General features: G+C 38.6%; 2 protein-coding genes across 12 annotated transcripts in view; one reads left to right on the top strand and one right to left on the bottom strand.

Moving 5' to 3' along the window:
* The window catches only part of GLUD1 (glutamate dehydrogenase 1), a 28063-nt gene extending 27340 nt beyond the window's left edge, over positions 1 to 723 (bottom strand). The window contains exon 1 of the mRNA XM_050976396.1: positions 209 to 723. Coding sequence (XP_050832353.1) covers positions 209 to 644 — 436 coding nt within the window. The 5' untranslated portion in view covers positions 645 to 723. The remainder of the gene's footprint in view (positions 1 to 208) is intronic.
* A 252-nt stretch (positions 724 to 975) lies between these two features.
* SHLD2 (shieldin complex subunit 2) overlaps positions 976 to 19538 on the top strand; it is a 28892-nt gene continuing 10329 nt past the window's right edge. Inside the window, exons 1-3 of one of the 11 annotated variants that reach the window (XM_050976350.1) lie at positions 976 to 1287; positions 15388 to 15453; positions 16929 to 18807. The gene's annotated coding sequence lies outside the window, so the exon portion shown is untranslated. Of the gene's footprint in view, positions 1288 to 5965; positions 13402 to 13454; positions 18808 to 19538 lie in introns of those variants that run through there. The other 10 variants (XM_050976347.1, XM_050976352.1, XM_050976348.1 and 7 more) reach the window with 10 other exon arrangements.

Genomic DNA, 19538 nt, shown 5'->3' on the forward strand with positions numbered 1-19538 from the left:
TCCGCGGAGCGCCGGAGGGTTGCGGGGGAACCGCCCTGCGCCTGCCTTTCCTCGGCTATCGGATACCAGGGGCGGCACAGAGAGGCAGCCGCCTGCCCTCGCTGGCCGGGCGGGCAGCAGGCGCGGCGGGACAGGGGGGGCTGGTCGGGGGCACGGCGGGGCGGGGCGGCCCGGCCCTCCGCGGGCCCGGCGAGGCGGCGGCTCTCACCTCCCTTGCAGGGCGTGCGGTGCTGGCTGTGCTGCGCCCGGTAGCCCTCGATCACCTCCCACTCGCCATTGTCGCGCTTGATGGGGAAGGAAACGCTGAGCACATGGTTGCAGGGCTTGATGATGCGGAGGATGCCGCGGACGCGGTGGCGCCGCTCCTCCAAGCCCTCGCGGGTGCGCAGCCCCTCCACCAGCTTGTCCTCCACGATGCTGGCGCCGCGATCGAAGAACCCCTCCACCATCTTGAAGAAGTTGGGGTCGTCCTCTTTCTTCGCCGCCTCGCAGTAGTGCCGCCGCGGACACCGGCCGCCGCCCCATGCCGCCGCCACCACTGCCCCCCCGGCCGCTGCCGCCGCCGGCCCGCCCGGCTCCGAGCCCGCCAGCACCGAGCCGGCGGCCAGGCGGGACGCCAGCAGCTCCCCCAAGTAGCGGTACATGGCGGCGGCCGCCAGAAAAGAGGATCGGAGCGGTGTTGCCGCTGTCACAGGAGGGGCCGGGGGCCGGGCGCCGCCGCCGCCGCCTTTAAACGCGGGCTGCAGGGAGGGCGGCGCGCCCGGGGGGCGCGGGGGGCGGGAGCTCTCCGCGCCTTCCGAACGCGCCTGCGCCCCACGTCCCGCCTGGCCGCCCCCGGCGGGATTCGCGGAGGGGAGGGGGCGCGGCGGGGGGCGGGGCCGGGCCGGACCGCGTCTGCGCAGTGCTCGCCCGCCGCGCCGCCCCTTCCCCTTCCTATTCCTATTCCGATTCCGTGCAGCCGGGCTCATCGTCCGCCCTACCGGCAGCGCTGCCGCTGCCAACGCCCGGCCCGCGGGGCCCTGTGCCGGCTGGCTGTGCTGCTGCCCGCGGCGAGCCGCCTTCACGTGCTGCTCTTCAGCCGCGTGAAAAACGAGGCCTCTCTTAGCGCAAGTACAGGGCACGTGAGGGCGCGCTCACACACGGTGCTCGGCGCTCCCAGGGAAAGGCGCCCGTGGGAGAACGCAGCTTTTCTACGAGTGTGTGTGGGACTGTCCTGCCGAGCGGGGACAGAGGCTTCGAGTAAAGGTGTTAACACGGCTGCCTTCACAGAACCGTTAAATCACTGAGGTTGGAAAAAACCTTGAGATTCATCGACTTTTTCTGCTCGACTGTATTTCGTTTTGCTGGCTCTTGGTCCATTCAAGTCCAATTTTTAAATGTAGCTCAGGCAACATCTGTTAAGGATATTGCTTTAAACTATGTAAGGTCTGCTTTCAGAGCCTGAGAGGGAGTGTGCTGTGCTATTGCACTGCATTTATTTTAGAAGCCTTAAGTGGCTTGTTCATTTTCTGTCGGTTTGGGCTGCTAATTTGAAAATACAGTGGGTATTTTTTTTCTTTTTAGGCTTGTGGGAGACCAATGCCCCTAAGCCTGGAATAACCAGGAAGTTGCTTTATCGCTGTGGGAATCTCTTTAACCACTATGGGCTGTACTACAAGGCTTGTGGGAAAGTAATTTAACTTTTTTGTGTATTTGTCAGCAGAGAGATTAGTCACAGATTCTTTAACTCACATAAACTCTTCAGGCAATTGATGCTCTATTTTTATCTTGATTTAATGTTGCTGTCTGTCCTGAGAATCTGAAGAAGTTCTCTTAAGGGCCACTAATCAGACTGATTTTTATCTGTAATGAAGATGGTTTATAATTGTAGTCTACAGAACAAAGATCCTTGATAGTGATATGGGGGGAAAAATCAAGAAAGGAGCTGGTTCTTAGGCCAGTTTGTTCTTTGGATGTTCACACAGGGCTTCAGAAACAAGCTCACTAGTTTGGTCTTCTGTCTATATTATAGGTGGTTTATGGAAAACGTCTGTTTTGGTGTTAATTTTAATTTCACAGGACTGCAGTATTCTCAGTGGTTGTATCAGCTTTGAGCTACTACTTGATTTTGGTCGTCTGCATGTTCTCATTAGCTAGAGCTCATTTCTGTGCAAGCTCTTAAATTTTGTAAATGCGCAGGAAAGCAGGTGATGAGAGATATTGTGGCAGTTAGTCCTTATCAGGTAATTATTTCCACCTTGTTCTGTAGGTTGAAATATCACTGCAGAGGTTAAATGAAGAGTGTGATTAGCCAGTTTGCTCAAGCATGTAGAAGTAGATGTTAAGGTTGATGTGCTTAGCTCCTGTCCTGCTTTCAGCTGTGTTCTTTCTGATTTATGAGCTCACTCAATTATCAGCTGCTTGCAGTGTCAGCCTGTTTGCAGCACACGTTTGTGGATGTATTTCAGCCTGAGCATGGGACATGACAGTGTGGGAACCACGTGGATCACTCCAGAGGCTCAATCACACAGTTGTATTTCAAGCAATGGCTGTACCATACCTACCCCCCCTTTCCAAACAAGATTGGAATTTGGCAAAGTGTTTAACGAGCTGTCTGTTGAATGCTGACAATAACTAAATCAGCGTGTTAAATTTCTTAGTCTTTAACATTGTAAGAGATAAGATAACTAGGAAATTTTATTAGGCAGGTTTTTATGACTGGAATAATGTGTGCAGTTTACAGACAGTTTACCAAACTCAGCAGGTCTGTACCAAATTCCTGTTGGATTCAAGTCCTTTCTGGAGGCAGGAGTTACAATGCTGTCTGTATACCCCATTCCAGAATTCTTCTGTGCTAAGCGCTGAGCAGTTGAAACAAAATCAGTTTGCCAGAGGAAATTAAAATGGCATGCTTCAGAATGAGTTCTAGCAGGCATGAAAGTGGTAATTGCAATAATAAAAGAGGAACTGTATCTTCTTTACTCTCATATATCTTGTAGGGTGCCATCAGAAAATTCCCATTTGAGTAGCCTCAGTAAAAAACAAAATCGCTGGGGTGGATTAAAAGGTAGCTTTTTGTCTTCACAATCAGTAGTTTCACTAACTTCATTAATTTCATATGAAGTTTTGGTCTTAGGACTACCTCTGAAGAGAGAGGTAAGTAGAGAAAACTCAATACCTGTGTGGTAGGAACTGTCTGTATTATTCATGGACTTTGCAGCAAGGTCATTTTCAGCTGTGTGGACATGACAGGTATCAGTTTCTATTTAAAATCTGTGAAGTATAGCTCAGGGAGGCAAACAACTTGAATTTTTTGCAGGCTGCTTTTAAAATATCTTGTATATAAATTCTAACAGATTATTTTTATTATAGATAAGAACAATAATGAACACTGTATTGTGGCCTCCTAAAGCAATCTACTGTTTTAAGGTGTGTATTAGCAATTTCGTAGCAGGTGGAGTAATTTTCTGTGTCAGATTTTAGAATTTTATTGAGAAAAGGGATCTAAGACAGGAATCAAATACTTCCTGCTTTAGTGCATTTATCATTTGAAGTACTAGCTATTTGGGCTAAAACATTCCCAGGGTGTACTGGTGCTGAATTTCCTCAGAAGCTGGAAAAGCTATTCCTAGCTGACGAGAGCAGATGAAAAGGAGCAGAGAAGCTGCAAATCAGGGATCCTCCCAGTGCTCTGTATAACTCTGCCCTTGTCTGCCTGAACCCTTCAAATCCAGGGTAACCCTGGGGTTGCCTCGACTGCAGAGTTTGAGCCTCTGTTAGACAACACACTCAGGAGGAAAGGTGATCTGTACAGAGCACCAATTCCTTGCTGTGGTAAACTGTCTTATGGGAAGATAAATTACTTTTGAAATAAACTGCAGATGGAATTACAATTGATTTAGAAAATTTCATTTTAAGTTGTGAGCCATACCACATTAAGCACTTGACAGTTTAAGCAAAGTCCCTTTGCTTAAAGAATTGATTGGGCTAAATTTCAGGTAAAACTTGAAGCAAGTTTGCCTTTGAATTGCCTATATGAGCATTTATGTTTCCTTTCCTCATTGCACCAGAAACTGCAAAAATAAAAGCCTATTTTTCTTTATTCCTTGGGCTTATATGTTATGTTGTACTGCTTTATGTAGACCTGGGTAGTGTAAATAAATAGGTGAGAGCTGGGCTTATTTTCTTACCCCAAACTGCTGCAGAAACTCTTCAGCCTCTGCCAAGTCAACAGATCTCTGGACAGTTGCATAATAGTTGCTGGGTGAGTGGCAGGATATGAATCTGACAGGAATGTAAGTGTAGTACTGTTCACACACCTCTTGGCTAAAATCCTGTGTGTTTGTGTTAAATGGAGACAATGAAGATGAGCAGCAAGTGTGTAGCACATCACAGAAATCCTTCTGCATAGGACCTGCCTGCATATTGTGGGAAAATGTGTGGAGCAGTTTTCTGGCTTTGCTGTTGCTGGAGGTCTGTCCCTGTAAGATGCTGCCACAGGCAGCACATGAATTAGGTGAATCCCAGAAGATTCACCAGATTAATTTGGGACTGTCTATATGAGCACTTTTACCAAATGAACACTTGACTAGAAATCTTCATTTCAGTCATCTGTTTACAACCAGCCAGAGACCAAAGCTTATTAAAAGCCTTTTTTACTGATAGCATAAGATACCAGTACTGAGATCTATTGGTTTAGAGCCTTTCCTCTATAAATAGCTTCATCTGTGTTGAGCCATAGTGGAACTGCAGAACAGACTTGTAGGTTTTCTTCATTTACTCCTTTTGCCCTGAAAAAAAAGAACCTGAATTTGGTGGTTTTCCAGGCAGGATGCCGAAGTTAATTTACACACGCAAATTTGAGATGTGCTTTCTGCAATGTTGCAAAATTGGAGAAGAGGTAGTCAGATTGTTTCCATTTGAGATAAGGGTTTTAAACCTTTCAATACTTTATCTTATTAATGAGATGCTTAGGTACCTGTGGTCTGATTATTTAATAATTTTATGTATTACTTTGCATTAAATTGAAGTTTTTCCTGACTGCTAAATTGAAGTAATAAGCTGCTATCATTTTCTTAATCTGTAAATAGTAATGTTTTTGCTTGTCTATAGCACTGTAAAAGTACATATGAGTGAAATTCAAAATTGTGCAAGTAAATTTGGAAGTTCTAGGTTTAGCTTAGTAGGGACTAGGCTAGAGTGAGTCTTGGTTTTTTACTTGAGGCACTGCTACAAAAATAATCTGTAGATGAACAAAATAATATTTAAATTTATTATTTAATCAAACATAATATTTTGTCTTTCTTTACATTTCCAGAAATCCTGGTAATAGATCTATTCACCCATTATTTAGGATTTGAGATTGACATGGATTCCTAATTTGTAAGTGAAATGTACTTGTGAAAATCCTCAAGGAAGTGGTTCAGAGCAGTTTTCTGAGCTTCTAACTTCTTAATAATTCTGCTGCAGAAATAAAAATATTGAATAAATTATGATAACTACTTCATGAGTAAATATTTTTAATTGCCACAAAAAGTGGTTGTGCTTATGTTTGTTAGCTTTAAAGACCTGTCTCCATCTGTTTATATAGTTGCTGTGCATGATGACTGATGTTGCCAACTGGCTACTTCAGCTCTGTGACAGAGCAGATATAAAAAGCTCTTCATGTATATAGGAGCTGATGCCCTCTTCTCTTGGTCAAGCAGTCTATAGATACACAGAAATTCTCAGTGCCATGTTTTGGCACTGTTACTGTCAATATATTGATAATGAGTGTTGCCAGATACTCTAACTGATAAACAATAAATATGCTTTTTAGTGACTCACATCCCTCTAACACCACTTCTTGTTTTCAGATGAGTAGGACAAAAAGTAACTCTCTCTGGAGACAGCAGGTCTGACCCAAAGCTTGCTGAAGTCTGTAACAAATTAATCTGATTTCAGTGACCTTCCCATCAACATGGCCATTTGTGAGAGGGGCTTTTGTGGGTCAGTGTGAAGGCTTCTCCTTTCTCAATTCTTGTGTTAGTGAGAATCTGTAAGCAGCTGGTTTGTGTCATTGTGGCATAATCTGTAGCTTTTAATTGGTATTTCCTTATTTCTAATTTAAAAGACAAAAGAAGGCATGATATAGTTACCCAATCCTGAAATTTTTGTGATTCCCATCTCACTGTTAAGTGTGTTTGAAATTAGCTTATGAAAAAGCTAGTAATGGGAAAGCTGATAGATATACAGGCATAAATCTTCCACAGATGCACTGTGAGGATGCCAGCTTTGTTCTCTTAATTAAGGTTAGGGGGAAAATCAAGTACTTTAGTCAGTTTATTTCCTGGAAATTATGTTTTGTAGAAAATTCCTGTCTACTTCAGTTAACATAGCAAGTAACAGTAGAAAATGGTTTGCCAGGCGTGAAATAAGAATTGTTTGAAAGTAACATTTACAATTGAAATGAATTTTTTTTTTGCAACTCTTGGTGTCCTTGGCTGTTTGGCTGAAAATTACACCCAAAATCTTTCCAGCCTGGAATCAAAGCATCAGAGGCTGCAAACCAGTTTTTTCTTGGTTTAATACTCAATTGACAGTCAGAAGTTGTTGACATAAACATAGTGTGTATTGTTTAAATAACAAACATTAAAGCTCTTATGAACTAGAGAATACTAGTCCCCTGTAGTGCTTTTGTTTGCATTTCTATTAGCAAAATCAACTTTAGCCACTTTCACTTTGGAAGAGTGGTTATGGAAATCAAGATTGTTAAAATATATTTGAATGCTTAAATCTTCTGTGAAATATGTTGGTGGGTGAAGCCCAGATACAAAGCATTAATAATTACCTTTCAAGTTTGTTGGTATAATTGAAATTGGTATTATCAGCAAACTCCAGGAGTACATTGGCTGGTATTGTTCAACACATCATGCATTTCTTGGAAGTAAAAAAAAAAAAAAAAAAAGCTGGTTATGCTAGATGTAAAGTAGTATATGTGATATCTTTTCTTAGTCATCTTTCACAGACCTCAGGATTGTTCATGGTGCCCACTGCATGTAGAGATTCAGCACAAAATCACTGTTGGATAGCTCATACCAGAGGAATCTCAGAATGGGAAAATAGGTCAGAAAAGGAAATATTTCTGTTTTAATTAAATTGTCCCTTCTTGAGCACACTTGAACAATTTTTAAAAACACTAGATGGAGTTTTTCGTGATTATTATTTATTGTCTAATCTTGTCAGTGTTGGCAGGATAATGTCTAACTTACCTGTTCTACTTCATCTCTTCTGGTTTTTTCCTTTGAAAGCCAGTAGGTTGAAATTAAGCTTATTTTGAAGTACTGGAAAGGTAGGGTCTCTGCATATCATTAGCAAGAATTTTTCTGGTTTCAGAAGGACTAGTATATTTTGGTCTTCTGACTAAATGAGTTAAAATCACCATGGAAGTTGTAAAAGCTTATCCTGGTTTCTCTTGTCTTATCAGTTTTCACATAACCCTGCTGTTTTTCTTTAGTAAAGGAACACTAAATGGCAATCTAAATAGTGTATGCTTTTAGATTGTTCAGTTATCATTAGAGGTCAGCTTTCTGGAACAGAGGGTGCCAAGCTGTTCACCTCAGGTTTTAAGGCTGCATTATCATTGTGGCATTTACATCAATGTAACATTGGGCTGCCTAAGCAGAATTTGCGCTTCTTCCTCATGTGACCAAAAACCTCAAAGTAATAGATGAATTGGTGAAAGATGGAGTTAGAAGCCACTCTCCTTCGCTGTTCTCTTCTCCCTAAATACTTTACCCCTCACCCACACTGAACTCATGCTTGTAGAACCAGTCCATTTATGTTACTCAGTTTTAGGTGCAATTTGTTCTTGTTTATTAGATGGCAAATTCACTGAAGGTTATGTAAGTTAAAGAAGTTAATGGGCCTGTTAACTTAAAAACAAAAAAGTCTGTTATGTGGTGAAATACTCATATTTTTTTCTCCCAGAGTGAGTCCTAAAGTCACACTAGAATATAGGGTACTGCCTGAGGACTTAAAGTAATTCTTAACATTTTGAAAACTAAGGTATGATTGTGTGGGTGAGTTCTGTGCAATATAAGGTAAGAGAGAACTTCCTTCAAATAGTTAGTGAGGTTCAGGAACTAAACAAAAAAAATTGTTACATCAGATGCTCTGTGTTAATCATGACTTTGAATCATTTGATTATTTTGTGCTTGTAAACCAGCACCTGAGACCTCAAGTAAGGAATAAAAGCAGAAGAGGACAATAAATCTCATATTGCAGGAAGAGAGAATTGCAGATATAGAAATTATATAACCAGGGATGATGACTGTTAAAATCTCAAGAAGTAGGGTGAAAAGCTGAGGTGAAAAGGGTAGTTTTGTATCTTGTCAAAAAGGTGAAGGATTATGCACTGGGGAATGGCAGTGCAATGTTGAAGGTATGAGTATGTAAGATTCACTCACTGAGTTCTACACGTAGTTTAAGTTACTTAAACTTACTTTCGTTGCCTTAGTTCCCATTAAAAAAACAGATGATAATCTATTCCCAATGCCTTAAAAATATGTGGAGGACAAATACATTAAGTATTGTTTGGAACTGAGCTGGTTGTACAAACTTGTAAGGTCCTCATATCTGAATTTATATAGGCCAGAAGTTAAGGAGTATTGGCAGTATGTATTCTTAAGGAGAAACTCCCAGAGTTTGCTTTTCTAATAAACTCATACAGTTTCTGTCCTATCAGACTTGATTTTCTTCAAGGAATATAGGAAAGTCTTGATTTTCTTCAAGGAATGAAGGAAAGTCACTCTGGAATATTTTCAAAAGTGATAAGTAAAGTATTTCTTGTCCTGAATGTTTATCATTTTCAGAGCATATTCAATTTATTCCTTCTTAGGAACAGAAATAATGAGGTCTACTGGAACTGAAGTTCATTAATTTTATGTTGAAGATGATGAAAAATAGCGATTATGTAAGCTTTTGCAGGTTCTGTAGAATTAAAAGAATGGAGAGAAATTAGTAATAGAGAAATGAGCAGAAGTTCTCTTGGAATAACAAGTACAATCCTTGGCTTCATCCATAAGCTACTTTAATGAGTTAGTTTGTATAAAAGGAATGGTTGCCAAATACATTACACTTATGTTTTGCCAGCACATTTTATTTCAATTGTTTTCATACTGTATGCTTGATAAGTCTGAAAAGCAGTCAATCTTTCAGCAAATCTTCATCTAGCAAATTGCATGATGGCAGGTAAAGAGTAGGTAACATAATTTGACCTGTGGTTATATTTAATTAGAAAATTTTCTGAAATGCGAAGTAAGGTGGAATTACTCAACAAGCAAAGAAAATAAATACTGGGATTGGCATGAGTTCTTTGGGAATGTGCCAGTGTAGATATGATTGTGCTTTTTTTGCTGGAAATGTCAGATCAGCTTGTTTAAAGCAGTGTAGTTTCTTGAACTTAGACTTGTTTTTGTTTTCTGTTTTCCCACCCTAGATCAAAAAAAGAGCATAAAATTGAGATAAAATGGAGGAAGGTGACTTAATTAGCTCTGTAACTGCATGGATTGCTAATTCTAAAGGACCTGTTGAGAATACAGACTTTGCAGTTGGGCTGTTCCCTGGCCTTCCTGTGTCCCCCAGAGGAGCCCCAGGAGGCGGAGCTCTGACTTCTCAGGCGTGAAACTCATTCTTTCAATAAGCTCAAACCCCTCATTGCATCAACGCTTGTAAAGCAGTACTAATCCTAAAGATCAGTGGCAAGCTTTCTGTCAGTAGTTCTGCTCTTGACATCTAGTTCTTGAGCTGAGAAGTCATTACCTAATTTTTAGAATAATGGGCTAGAACTACTTGTGAAGTATCATGAGTACTCTTATTAAAGTGAAGCATGGTGGCAAATTTCTGTCATGGAGCTGGAAGGCCAATGTAATGTGGAAAAGCCTAGATAACTTCTACATTGGAACAGCTTCAGTCACTGCTAAAGTGTATTTTGATTTATATAAGATGAGCTATTGAGAATTTGAAAGAATAGAGTTTGACCTATTTGTGTAAAGTTTCCCCACATCTTTCTAAAATACTGATGTTGGCTGCAAGAGTGAAATTTTCATTCTTGAAAAATTGAAAATGTGACATTTTGGACATTTTTCAGGAGCTTTCATTTTTTTATATTCAAAGTCTTAAGAAGCTGGGCTCTGTTTGGAGAGGTAAAACTTTGCATAACACCACTGTTCTATCCAGCAGTTCAGTGTCAGTGGCTTTGCAATGCTAAGCAGTGGAGAATGCTGCTGATGGACAGCTTCCTTGTCCATGTTTGCATGCTCCAAGGAAAGCTGAGATGCTCACTGAACAGTTTGTCACTTCAGTGCTGCCTGGAGAAGGGAACTGCATAGAATAGCTTCCAGGATCAGAACTTTATCCTTTAAACTTCCCTGGATAGAAAATGTAAGTGCTTGTTTTGTAAACACTGTGTTTCCCAAGTTAAAGGGAAAAGCATAGGTAAAGTGACTTGACAGCTGCTTCCCATTTGGGATTGGAATTTTTACTTCCTTCAGAGCTGGTAAAGTAAAACTTCCTTGTTTGCCATATAAAGAAATGACAAGTAACACCATAATGCATGAAGGAATCGCAAACTCCACACTATGATGGCACAGTTCTTAATTCTTATTATGTTACCTCTTCCCTCTTCTATATTTGCCTTTTTTAATGAGGAATGCAATTTAAGTGGACATTGTTTTGGATGTTTTTCTTTTCAGCTTCATCAAATCAAATTCTTGCACTTGCTCATTTAGTGAAACTTTCCATCCATACCCATCACTCAGTAATTTTTTTCTCACTGTGATCAGACTGTTCAGTTTTCTGCATGGTTTTTCTGTTGGCAGCTGAAGTTCATAACATATTGTTTATATATTGTCATGTCATAAAGTTCCTGTTAAAAGACGTATGTTAATATTTTGATTCTCACTTGTCTCTGAATACCTTGTATTTACTCAATGAATGCTATCTTTATTTTTGACAAGATGGCTTCAATTATTTTTAATCTGGATTCCATCATATAAACTAAATCTCCATTTGCTGCTTTTTAGATTTGTGCTGACAAAAATGATGTCTTAGTGGTTTATTTTTATGTCTTTTATTTTTCTCAAATTTTCCTTCTGCTCCAGTGTTCCATAATGGTTAACATGAACTGTCACCATACTTCACTTAATGTTTTTTATGAAAATGTGGTTCCTAAACTGGCACTCATTTAGATGATACGTTAGTTTGACCTGCAAGATAAAGTTTTAATATAAAATGTAATGTTAACGTAGTTATAGTTCTTGTAATGCAGTGTCAGGTAATTCAGAACATTAGCCAAGACAGGACAAACTGTACTGCTTTTTGAATTCCTGTATCTGTGGTCTGTTGTAAAGATTACTAATCTCTAGAGAAAGATAATGGATCACATGTTTAGTGTAATAGCTTTTTGGGTTTTCTGCTTTATCTGCTAATTTTAAAATCTTTTAAAGTAAGCTCACATTAACCGGTTTTAATGTGAAATTTATTGGAAGGAAAATCAATGTGTATTTATTCATTTCCTGTCATATGCTCAATACTACCAAAGCTGTTCATTTCTATTCCATGTGCTTCCTAACACAAATCATTAGCTGGATACAAAGAGTACTTTGATATGAAAGGGATTGTAAATTCCTTGTGTTTCTTCACCTCCAAATTTTCTTTCATGTTTTTACAGAATGTACAATTCAGGTGCATGTGTGTGGCACTAAAGCACCACAAGTCACACGGAGCAGTAGCTGTCTTTCTGTAGATTATGTCTCTTGACATGGAGTAAGGGTGGGTTACAAAACACTCTTCAGAGCTACCTTAATGCCCCAACACATATATGAATTTGGTACTAACTAGAACTCCTGTTAAAAAGATAGATTTCTAACATTGGCACTGTCGCTTCTGTTCTATGTGAAAACTTCCTGCTAGTTTTTTTCAAAAAATGTTTTGAAGACTTTTGGGATTTTAGCTTTGTATAGCAGCTCACATGGTTTTCTGGATAAAGAATATGCTAATATACTAGTAACCAATATTGGCCTTGTGTACCTCAGTCCTATTGTTTCTATTCTAGTGAAAATCAAATAGAGAACTTGCAACAGCTGGCAGACAAAAAGAATTGCATTTGCAAACAGGATTGCAGTTCCAATACAGAAGGGATTAAACTATGAGGTGACCATTTCTTTATCATCACTAGTCTTTTTGCATTATATTGCAGAAAGAAGCAATTTATAGTTTTACCTCAGACTGGAGCAGCTTCTGCATGAAGACAAATGAATAAATAGACAAATCTCTTTAGTTTCCATACTTAACTCTTCATACTTGAGGAGTTTGAAAGTTAAACAACTTATAATTTCAGGGGAGGGGCACAACTATGTAGTACTGCAAGTAATAAAAACATTTATAAAAGTTACTGAATCAAAGGCACCTGAGTGAAGGTACACAGCAATAATGGCACAGTACAGATAATAACAGAGGTATTGCCTCCAACAAAAACAGTGAAGAAAATGATGTGCTTTGACTGAGAGCAAAGGTACAAGAAGGTTTCTACCAGTGGTTATGCAGCTGTGCCCTGCTGCTACACACTATGACTTGGAACAGTAGAGGGAGACCCAGGATGATTTGTTACATCATACCTTAAGTTTTTGTTTTTTTCTTGAGGTGTTTTCGGACAACTGAATTACCATGGAAAAGGGTACAGGCCAAATCAGTTTTTCTGGCATTTAATTAGTACACTTCATTCACATTTTGTTAAATTGTGATGATTTCCTTTGAATTTTCAGGGCACAGTAGGATAGAAATTGTGATCTACCATTTTTTGAAGTATAATCAGTCAGATTACTTTTAATAAATATTCAAAGTGCATTGCTGTCCTAAAGTCTGAGAGACAAGCTACCTCTTAGAAATAAGGAAATGTGCATCTAAAAGGCACCTTTGGCTCAGTCAACTGTGTTGATAGTTACTCGGTGTCACCTGTTCCCTGTTAAAGCTTAACCAGTTTGCTAAACTAACATCCATCTAAACCGTTGAAATGTAAAGGCTTATATATTAAAAAGCTAGTGCTAATTTTGTTTATTTATCATATCTTAATTTTTTCCTAAGTAAATGCCAGAAGACTTGAAAACTTTTTTTCTCTTTCCAGAAGATTCACTGTAGTTCACTCATTTAAAATAATCTGAATTTTTTGTCTTGTTTTCCTGCAGTGCCCTAGTAAATTAACAACTTTACTACTTACTGGAATGGCCATGAAAGAGTGTTTGACATTCAGGCAGGTCTGCAAAGAAGTTGCTAGGTGTGTTCCTTCTGTGGCCACAACAAGGAGCAAGTGTGGGCAGTGAACCATCAGTGATCTTTGGAATGCTCTTCACCAGTGTACAGAGACAGTTTGGCTCAAGTCTGAAGGTTATGTTTCCTTAAGGGAACTTTATCTCTTAAAAAATCTTAAACCTCTTGACTTATAGATAGAATAGCAAATCCTTTTCACTTACAGCTGAAGTATATTCTTGTTGTATATGCAAAAGGGAAATATTAACATAATCTTGAAAATCCTTTGCCTTTTCAAGAACTGAAATTCTAGATTTGGATATAAAAGTCATTACTGTTATACTAACATGTACTTAACATCTCTCAAGAGTTTTTTTTAAATTACAATGCTCACATCAAAAGCATGTGTTTGAACTTTTCTCTTGAGACACTGGATCTATAGAGATGTGTAAAGTCAGCTTTCATCTTCCTGAGATATGGAAGTCCTGAGGAGATCAGCTATTGATTGGCCTGGATTGCCATCTCCTTTGAACCTCACAGAAGTGCACTCATGATGCCACACAAAGGATGTAGCTGCACACTAGAGGAACAGATGAAATGGGCACAATGTGGCTTGGCATGGGGAGGGAATTAGATAGGTCTGGTGCCATGGACAAAAAGTACTTGCTGCCATTTATGTTTGCAGCAAAGTTAAATGTTTGCTCTTGTGGAGGGATCCTCTATAGACAGTGATGAAGTAAATGAAGTAATGATTGAGCTATTGGTCTAAAGGTGACTTGTGGGCTTGTCTGCCACCTGTAGCTTTGAACAGCCTTGGAAAATGACTTGATGTAGTGATGACTTGTGTGCTCCAATATGACTTCTGGAAGTGAGTGACTGATTTTTTTCAGTTGACAGACAGTGAACTTGAATTGTTTCATGATGCTGACAAATGAGAAGTATCAAACTTGTCTTAAAGGCAAGAGGAAGTGCAGCTGTAGTTCAGGTCTATTGCTAACTTCACCACTTTTGGTGGGGAGTGGAAGACATTTTCCTGGCACTAGTAGATCACTTCCATGGAAATAAAATAGATTATTTTACATGGTAAACTTAAGAACTGCACCTTTTCAACAACCTGTCTCCCACAATACAAGAGCAAAAGGACAGTCTTACCTATGGCTGTTGCCCAAAACTGACAATATCCCATTTTTGACTATGAACATGCAGTCAGCATCCAGATTTTCATTATAAAACTTCATCATTTTTGAGTAAGGCTTTTATAAAGACAGGAAAATAAAATTAGTGGCTTTGTATTTTAAATATTTCTTATTTATATTTATCTTCTGATCCTAATAACTGAAATCTACCAGCAGTTAATCTGATGGAGATCAGGCTGTTATGGTGTTTCTTTGACCAGTTACCTTGCTTTCATCTTAGGTCCTGTATTGCTTTATCCACCTCTGTTTATCAGGTTTCAATCCCAATATAGATTTTCATTGTTAATGATACCTCTGGAAAATTTTCTGCAAACTAAGTAGTTTTTCTAAAACCCCCCACAATGATGCCATTCTGATATTTTGAGGTATTTTAATATGTTGAAATATATGGAATGATGTTTCTTGACAGAAAGGTATAGAAGTTTAGTTGTTTAAATAGTTCTCAAAAATAAGGGTTTGAGGAATGAGAGTTCTTCAATGAAACGTGCATGGCACGTTTGTGTATCTTTGACCTTTTACCTTTATCTTTCTTTTCTACTGAAAAGGTCAGTGTTCTCTAGAACTTTTGTCTTCTTTTGTTTGTAGCAGCCACTGGATGCTCATATCTCCTTAATTATATGGTTTTGTGTATTGCAAAACAAAAATCAATAAGTAGCATTTACTTAAGGGGCCATCTCAAAAGGCACAAAGGCTGTGAGGCAGAAATTACCAAGTAAATCACAAAAGCCTACCAGCTTTACTCCAGTTTTCAAACACAATGAAGACTATCTCAATGGTTGAATTGAAAGTGTATTATCAGTGTTCAAATTTTTGCATCATTTGGTTCAAAAAAATAATAATGATAAAATAAAATGGCTGATACAACTGCTCAATAGATGCCTTTATATGATCCAAGCTTTTATTTACAGAAGAAATGTCTTCATTCCAGATCCAGGGAAATATTTCCCTTCCAGAGCACAACTTTAGAAACCACAGGCCCTGATCCTGCTGGCAAGTAGGTACACATTAAATAATAGCAATAGCAATGCCATTTGATTCCTTGCCTTCTTGTTGTATATTAATAGTTAAATAATAGTTATGAAGAACAACTTGCCTCTTCTTACTCAGTATTTTGATTTATATTTTTTACAGTGTTAGGCTATGGAACTGCTTATAACCTTGATTCCTGGTGTGAATTATTTCCCTGCTGCTGCACAAGTATTTAGGAAGGTTTTTATAGTGTTACCTAAACCATAGGTGTTCTGTGTTCTAAAAATCATCTTGTTACTTAAAAGTGCTCCAAATAAGGAAAAAAAAAAAAAGGATACCTTGTGTTTTATGGCTAGGTATTGCTGAATACAGTTTTTGTGCACTTGTAAACCAGCTGTACCTATCCTGAGTCTAAGATAGGTACAGCTAGCTATCTTGGACTCAAGATAGGTATTGAGTCCAAGATAGCTGGATTCAATACCTATTGAGTCCAATAGGTATTGTAGTCCTACAATACCTATTGGAGTAGGACTTGTACTTGATGATTTTTAATCATCAGGTGGTATTGTAGTCCTCTGGTCATAGCCAAGGAAAAGAACTAAATACTGAATGCTGATGAATATTTAACTTCAACATTAAGTACTAATAGAAATTATTTCATGGTCAAGAATAACCCAAGTACCTAATTTAGAAGTAACTTTTTACTAACTACAGATACTGCTGTAGGCAAATGAAGGTTTGTGATTTTCATCAATTTTGATCTCAGCCAGCAGGGTTCTTGCTATACCACCAGGTCTGCTTGACAGCAGCCTCTGTGTATAGTATTCCATGTGCTAACACAGTGTTACTTTGTGAGCCAAATGATCATCCTGGTGTAAAATTGCATTTGGTTAGGCAGGTCAGTTATGGACAGGACTACAGTTTTTGTCTGAAACCTTGTATTAAAATTCAGATAAGAGGTATTTGGTGCTTGTAAAAATCACCAAACAACAGATGACAGAAATAAGACCTATACTGTTCATTTCCCCAGCTGAGCATGTGTTATGTGTATGTTCTCCCACGTCTGTGTTCCCTTGAGTTCTTGTTAGGTGCCACCAGCCTGGGCTACTGCAGCCCACGTAAATCTCCTTGAACTGGTGTTCACTTACATGTAGCAGCTTCTTTGAAGCCCACGTGATACATCCTTCACTCTTATGTAGAGTAAGTTTGCTTCAGCTGTAAGGTGCTTAGCTTGAGTTCTTCTGTCAGTTTTTATTTGCCATTGTGTTCCTCTCATTATGTATTTGGACCAAGCTTATTGATTTAGTAGATAGGTGCTGTTGCTGGTGTATTGATTCACTTGCAGTGCCAGCAGGAGTTGTTGGCAGAAGCATCCCCCTTCTTTCCCTTGCACAAGTTGCAAGCAAATGTGTAATGCATTCCTCACTTCATTCCAGAGCTGTTTCAGTTTCTAAGTGTATGAAACTGTTACTACACTGCTTGCTGTTTCTTCTTTCAAAGTGACTGTACAGCTGCAGTCCCTGGCTTTTTAAGAAGATCACGTTATATTTTGGAGGTAGATTTGAGCAGCATGGTGCAAGTGCCAGAAGAGTTTCCTGTGATGTAAACAGAATTCTGCACCAAGAAGTTTTTCTGGTTTCCCTTTGGCTGGAAACTGTCTTAGTAGATTTTCTACTCCACAATCACCAAAAGAAAACAGCCCTACAGCTTGAATTGAACTGAAATGAAATACTCTGAAGATGGCTATGAATAATTCAGTTTCCTCTGTTGTAAGGTAGATGAATCAATCCTTTTATTTTTTATACTACATGGAGGAGGAGTATAAAGTGAAGTATGTGAATAAGGGAGGGTAGCATCCACAATAGAAATTAAAATTCCGAATTTAAGAAATGTCCTACTTTATGTATTTATTACTTACTTTATTACCAGCTTTTCAGCAGGTAAAGGACAATGTAATGTTTTCTTGCAAATTTCAGGGGTCAAGTCATTAACCACTTACCATTTAGGATGTTCATCATTAAGCTGCAGCAAATCAAAGCCGGAAGTTAAAAGAATACACTGTTTTGTTTCCTAGAACTTTAGTGGTCCTAGAGGGGAAAGTACACTTTTGCATAATATTGCTATAGCTCTTCGTCTTCTGATGCATTCCTGTCTTTTATTTCTGTAATTTTATTTGTCGTTTGAAACTTTGTAGTGTGTAACAGACGTAAAGAAACTTAACGGCAGGTTGAATTAGTGTGATTTTCTTTTAGTGCACAGGACTTGAGTAAAGACTTGATGAGACTATTTGGATGTAACTTCTCAGAACAGAGATTAGGCATGTGGCTACTGTGAATATTCAGGAATTATAGGAAGCTGAAGCTGTGTCACCCTCTTAAATTACCTTGGCATAATGCTTAAAGATGATCATGGTGAGTGAATACTATTAATGAGTAGAAAAATATGGAATAAAATTGACGAGTATCTTAAGGGTATTTTAGGGATACTTTAAGGTTGTGTATGTAGCATCAGAACATTTCTAGAGGGAAGAGGATTTTTAAAGCTATTTTAAATTTTATTCTATGTGCAGCAGATCACTAGAGATTAACAATCTGTTAATGACAGTTCGTTTTAAAAACCTTTAAGTTTGGAATTCCTGTCTTACTATTTAGGTAGGAAGAAATACACTATGTAGCATAATATATTTCTGTATATTAAACCTCACTTGCAGTGCCTTGCAAATGTAAAACTTGCTGATGTAGTTACTGTTTTTTAATTGATCATTGACCCGTCAATCAGACTCTGACCATTTCAGAGATAAAAAGCTTGGCTTTCATTGGCTGCTAGGAATAGAGCACCTTTCCACAAATTAGGAAATGGTGTAATAATTAACAGGTATAATGGATATGTGCATTCAGGTTTCAGTTGTATCTTCATGAGTTTTAGCTCCTGTTATCTTTTGTGTAGTTAGCTAACCTACTGTCTGCAAACAGATCATTTAACTACAGTATAAAATGGGGGTTTTTTTTGTGGCAGTAGAGTTTTACTAAAATAATTGATAGGTTTTTTGCTCACCTTTTAAAATCTGAAGTAAATTGTTCTTTCAGACTTTTATTTATAACAAGGTGTAGAACTTCACTAACAAAACTAATTAAGTGAGTAATAATTCTGTTCTGAAGCAGCAAAGCAATGGTTCTTTAAACACTTGTGTACAGAGAATTTAGGTAAGCTTAATTTTTTTTTTCTTTCTGATTTACAGACTGAAATTATTTTAGGTACTGATGATTCCTAGTACAGGAAGGGGTTTGACATCTTTGACCCAAAAAGTCACTTGGAAATTCCCAAAAGTACTGGACCTATTACACAAATCAGTTGGCAGAGGTCATTTACCATTCCTAAGGTAATTTATGTTTTGAAAATATAAGCTGTAATTGTTTTAATTGCAGACATTCATTAAACAACATCAAGATTCAATTCCTTTGGTATGATCATAGAATCATAAAACAGCCCAGGTTGGAAAGCTCTTGAAAATCATCAAGTTCCAAACCCTGTGCCATGGGCTTGTTTCACTAGACCAAGTTGCTCAGGGCCCCATCCAGCCTGGCTTTAATGTACTGGCACTGCAAAATGTGAATCAGCAAAGCAAATCCTAAGTTTAAAGAAGTTACAGAACTGGAAAGTTAAGGAAAATTTAGGAAAAAATTCTGAATTTTTGTGTAACTTGTAAACCTTTAAACATGTCAACAAGCAAAAGAGAAGAGATACTTAAAATGAGGGGCTGATAAATTACTATATAACTGGACATTTACTAAGTTCATTTGAACTGATAGTCACATTTTCTTTTTGTCACAGATCTGTTGCTAAGCTGTTTACATCATATATTGGTAGCCTTTTATCTACAAAACTTAACATCACTTCTTTAGGGATTCAACCTCACTATCACTTTGCTTAGTCTTTCCCTTACCTGATCCACTACTTTAGTATTGACCATAAATTCAGTTCTTCTGGTTATTTGTATATTACCATTCTTTATATAACCCAAAGCTTTCACAACTTTGGGTGTTGTCCTTTAAAAGTTACCATTTTCTGGGACTAAATTTAAATGTACTACTGCAGAAGTTTGAACACCCC

This window comes from Serinus canaria, chromosome 6, assembly GCF_022539315.1.
Source record: "Serinus canaria isolate serCan28SL12 chromosome 6, serCan2020, whole genome shotgun sequence".
Classification (NCBI taxonomy): domain Eukaryota; kingdom Metazoa; phylum Chordata; class Aves; order Passeriformes; family Fringillidae; genus Serinus; species Serinus canaria.